General features: G+C 48.8%; 1 protein-coding gene across 1 annotated transcript; it reads right to left on the bottom strand.

Moving 5' to 3' along the window:
- Positions 1-2898: 2898 nt before the first annotated feature.
- TTC30B (tetratricopeptide repeat domain 30B) lies at positions 2899-5430 on the bottom strand. Its single transcript, XM_010565999.1, has one exon. It carries the CDS (start codon positions 5428-5430, stop codon positions 3421-3423), a length of 2010 nt encoding a protein of 669 aa, XP_010564301.1. The 3' UTR covers positions 2899-3420.

The raw sequence follows: 5430 nt of genomic DNA, 5'->3' as shown, positions 1-5430 counted from the left end.
AAGGCATCTTGTGGTGCTCATCGTTTGGATACCGATGCCGTGACAGGGGGCTGAGGGCTTCTTTCTCCTTGCTCCCACCAAAAAAAGCAGAGGCTCTTGCTTAGGAATCTGTGCTTATCTGCAGCTGTTTCGCCCTCTGCAGCTCCCTGGGAATATGGTCAGCCATTTCTGGGTAGTGTTTTCTGTTGCATTCTTTTAAATGAAAACAGTGATTTTTGGTTGTGGACAAAAGAAGAACTGTGCTGGCTTAGGGTGTTAATTTAGGTGGATTTTACTATATTTCTAAGGAGCATAAACCGTTATTTGGTGTCCTCCCTTTTCTCTAAATAAAAATGTACGTGCTTTCCTTTAAAAATGTATTTTGTGTGTAAGTCACATAGTGATAACATTAAATGCGGTATAAAGATGGTAATAAAACTGGTTGTAACGTTTATATATTTTTCATGACCAAAGTGCTTTGCAGTTGGAGATGCTATAAATGCATGCTTGCCACTGGAGGAAGCGACACACTTTACACTGCAAAAGACAACAGTCACATGACTCCAGGACCCGGTCCCTCTGGGCACAGGAGGGGCAGGCAGCTCTCCAGGACAAAACAGGGGCCGGGTCATCTGCCCCGACGTGCCGTGGCCACGGGAAGGTTGGGTGGCTGCTGCTGCAGAACAGGCTGTGGTGGACAGGGTGGAAAATACTGCTGGGATGGGGAAGAGACCCCACGCAGAAGCATCCGTTGACACAGCAGAGGAGGAAGCGCCTGTCCCAGGTCTCCTCCTGTTGTGTCTCAGCTCTGCCGCTTCCCCCTCTCCTTTAGCAGCAGAGGGCCCTCCACATTGGGGTGATGGTGTTCAGCGTCACCCACCCTGCTCAGAAACCTTGGGTTTGTCACCTTGGTTGTCTGGGTGCCCAGTCTACTCTGGGAGGAAAAGCAGGTGAAAACAGAAGGAAAAGGGAAGAATGGGGAAAACCGCTGCTGTTGACGTTTTCCCTGGGGTTTTCCGGTGGGGGTTTTTTGTGCATCTGATGTGTTGCAAGAGGATGAAGCAAACTCCAGACATGCTGACTGCCCTCTAGCCGTATCTTCTAAAACAGCCACATCTTGCACAACTCCGTGTCATTTTATGGGGACTTTTTTTCTATGGGAAGCATGGCTGTTCTCCCTTCCCACCCTGCCCCTTCCCTGGAAGCTGGCAGGATTGGGGAGTCTGTGCCGGAGCCGGCCGACCCTGTCACCTCTGCTTGTTTGTGGTGGACCCCTGTGTGGCCACGGTAGGCGAGGAAGAGATGAAGCACATAGTGCAGCTAATCCTGGCTGCAGTGTCCTAATGAATGTCACGCACCAGTTGTACGGAAACCGCTAGAGCGTGTGAACGTCACCAGACAGTCAGCCATGGAAAAGTCTCTAAATTGCTCTCCATTAGAGGGCATTCAACATTTGCACAGGCACCAATCTGCAAAGTGAAATTTTTTTTTTTTAAATGTCCACTGACTTTTACAGAACATGCACAATGAATATTAAGGGCTGATGTTCCTGTAGTCATTGCCCATTACTGCACCTCAGATGCCATTATGTGGTGTGACTTTTAAAAACTTTTTTTTTAAAGGTCATGCTGTTTATGCTGCATAATATATAATACAATTCCACCGTAAATTAGAAAGATACTTTACAGCCTGCTGCTGTGCTTCATGGAGGAGAACAAAATTTGAAATCACAGGTACCTCATGGGTAAGCAGTTGTGGGAAATACTTAATATCACCATATTCGGGGGCTTTATGGACTAGTAATGAGCTACAGAGGCCTCTCTGGGACACCTTGCTGCATCTCCTGCCTGCTCTCTAGCCCCTTTAGAACATTTTCCCATTCTTGACACTGTTAAATTTGATTTTACTTTACTGTTACAGGAAGTTTGGAGTAAACTGTGACATTACCTAACCCACAGCTGTTTCCTTTAGTTAGACAATATGCTCAGTCCTAACAGGTTTCTCTCCCAGCAGATGAGTTGTCTTTCTGTATGTTGAAATGGTTGCAGGCCTGTTCAGTCCCTATATACGCTCACTCTCTGGAAGGATTAAGTATTGGGCATCCCATTGCTTTATAATAGAGGAAGTTTAGGAAATGCTGTCCTCTTTCTTTCCAGGTAAACCACAGCACGGAAACTGGATTTTGAGGGACATGCAGCCTGATCCCAAAATTCCTCTGTGACAGCTCTTCAGGGAGCCAGCATCAAAGGTAAGCAAATGATTTGAAGCTGCAGGTCTGCACGTGGAACACATGATGTGATTGAAAAGGTACGGGAAAACTATGGAGAAAATACAATGTCTGATGCCAGTGCAGTGGAGATGCCAAGTAAAGGAGTTAAGCAAATAAACTGGGTTTCACAGCATTGTTAAGAGATGCAGGAACAGTAACACAGGGAGGAAATTGAGAAGTGGATTTCTTCCATCTAAGGGTCAAAGTTGTAAGCCTCCCTTGAAATGGAAGTTACATGCTTTCTGAGAAATATGGAAAATAATATAATTTTACATTCACAAGATCTCTTACCAGAGAGTGGTATATTCTAAGAATGGTATTTGGATTAAAGGGGCAGGCCAGGCTGCAAAAGGAGGACTGCGTTATTAAGTAAGCCCTTGCTACCAAACAGGTCTACAGGGCAACAGCTCGGATGGTGCAGGCGCGGGGACGCTGGGGGTCGCAGAAGCCAAGGGGCAGCACTGGGCAGTGTCTTCAAGCCAGTTATGTTCAGTCATTACAAACTTTATTGCAAGGGTAGACCTAAACCGCGGTGCCATCCTAATATACCCTTCCTGGAATATATTCCTGGTCCCTGTACTAGGTATACGATTTGCCAGAATACTCGCGCATTATTACTGAGTTAGCAAAAGGCAACGTAGGACTGATTTTTTTATTATAAAGCCATTTTTTGTGTTTGACTATATGACCAACATGGTCTGTAACATATTAAAAATACCTTGGAAAAAGCAGAAGAAAGAAACATTGAACACACAGGTACAAATTAGAGAATTAAAACAGCTCTTGTTTCTTCAATTTCTGTGCTACAAGAGATGGATAACAAATTATTTTCAACTCTCAACCAATGAAAAGAAACTTGGTCAAAATTTCAGAAGGATAAAATATTTTATAGGTGAAAACTCTACAATATTTCTGTAATGTAGTTCTTGGTCAACACATCTTAAGGTGTATTTAACACGACAGATTACTGAGAAAGCCCCTAGTTATTTGGTGCAGATTAATTTCATGCAAATATTCTGTTTTCCACTGAATGTTGTTAAAATAGAGGACAAAATCTTTAAAGGTAAGCAATCAAGAAAAACCCATATCGCTTTGGACTACCAGGATGAGCATCAGCTCACGAGCGTAAGAACAGACACAAAGTTCTCACTTCTATTGTATGGGAACACCATTTACGCAGTCCACCCAACAATCTTATACATCAGTGCCCTCAAAAGCCTGGCTTCGTAGGTAACTGTATTTTTCCCACTGTGCATCCTCTTCTCTTCAAGGGGTTGCTCAATGACAGCGGGGATGTTTCTTCCATACAGCTCACACTGCTTCAGAAACTGAACACACTCTTGAATAACGCTGTCACGTAGCATGATCATGTGCTTGGACATGTTCTCCAGCAAGGACAGGAAACACCGTTTGGCGTAATACCACGTATCAGTGCTCAGTTTTTTGTTATATGGCTCCAGGCTTTTAATGACCCTTGAAATACCGAAGTCATAGTTTCCCTTCACACAGTAGAGGGTACCAATGACAAGATTGACAATGCAAAGATGGTAGATATTTTTATCAGGATTATCATAGGACAGCTGCTCTTCTCCCTTCTCGATCTTCCTCATCAGTTCCTCTGCATCTTCGTTCTGGCTTGTCAGGATGTAGGAAACGCAGAGGTTAGCTAACACAATGGCACTAACATGGAGAATGTTGTCATAGTGCTTTTTAACGATTGGCTCATAGAAGCTAATAGCCTCTTTATACTTGTTCTCCTGCATGAAGAGCACATGAGCCACGTTGAGCTTCCACACCTCGTGTTCATTACAGAACTCCACCGATTTGCGGAAGATCTTTTCTACCATTGTGTAGTTCTTCATGTCCCAGTAGATCTTTGCCTGAGCCATCAAGACAGGTATATATTTATCCAGAGTCTCATCGTACTCATTAACCGCCTTTTTTACAGCTTCATCATCCCAATTTTGCCTAGCTTCCTGCACCTGCTTCGTGAGTTTTCTCAGCTGCTCAGTCAGTGTCCCGGCCGAATCATCTAGCTTGTGGAAGGCCTCCTCAGGGGCAGTTTGACAAGTAATAATGGCATCCAAGAAGTTGTACAAGTAAGGCGTGAGCAGTTTGTAGGTCAGATGGGCATTCTCTGCCAGCACATCAGCCGCCAGGTCGTAGTACTGATGCTTGCAATAGAGAAGCAGCAAGTTTCCAAAAGTTTCTGGTGGGCAGGGGTTCTGCAGGAGCAGGAACTGCAGTTTCTCAAACCCTTCGGTGGGCTGGCTGTCCATGTTCATTAGTGCTTGGTTGTGCAGCGTGACTGGATCCAACTCCTCTTCGGCCCTCGGCGGCATGTCCGTGAGCGCCTCCTGGGCCGCTTTCAGGTTGTGCAATTGGTACTCGATGGCCGCCTTGAGGTTGAAGGCCTCTACCAGGGCCGTGCGGTGCAGGAGCAGAGTGTTGCCTACGCTGCGGACGTCGATACCCTCAGTGGTCATGCCCACGCTGAGCTCCGGGTGCTGGTGGATGCCGCGCTCTATGATATCGGAGATGTGTTTGAGGGCAGGGGCGTACTGCTTGGCCGCGTAGCAGCACAGCGCCATGTTGTAGGACAGCTCAGGGCGGTAACCCAACACTTGCATGGCGCCGGCGAACTTGCCGCTGGCCTCTTCGTGCCGCCCCTGACGGTACAGCAGGCAGCCCAGGTTGATCTCGGCGTCAGCCCGCTCCGAGGGGTCCTCGGCTGCCGCGGGGCCGCCGTCGGCGGTGGCGGCGGCGGCAGCGAGGGCCTCCTCCACCAGGCTCTTGGCCGCCGGGAGATCGCCCTGGGCATAGCGGACGGCCGCCTGCAGGCGCAGGGCCCGGCCCTGGTAGGCGGGGAGGTCCAGCAGCGGGCTGGCGGCCCGCAGGGCCTCGGCGTAGAGCCCGGCCTTGTAGAGGGCCTGCGCCTGGTAGAGCCGGTACGCGTCCAGCTCGGGGTGCAGGGCCACCAGCTGCTCGTAGCACTCGGCGGCCGCCGCGAAGTCCTGCAGCTGGTAGTGGCAGTAGCCCAGCAGGGAGAGGCCGCCCCGCGAGCGGCAGCTCTTCTGCAGCTCGCGGCTCAGCAGCGACACCGCCTCCCCGCACCGCCCGCCGCCGATCAGCCCGTAGACCACGGCCGTGTACTGCCCGTCGGGCACCGGGGCGGCCTCCAT

This window comes from Haliaeetus leucocephalus, unplaced genomic scaffold, assembly GCF_000737465.1.
Source record: "Haliaeetus leucocephalus isolate CR32 unplaced genomic scaffold, Haliaeetus_leucocephalus-4.0 Scaffold1, whole genome shotgun sequence".
Classification (NCBI taxonomy): Eukaryota; Metazoa; Chordata; class Aves; order Accipitriformes; family Accipitridae; genus Haliaeetus; species Haliaeetus leucocephalus.
Note: the sequence above shows the minus strand (reverse complement) of the source record. Positions and strands in the feature narration are given on the sequence as shown.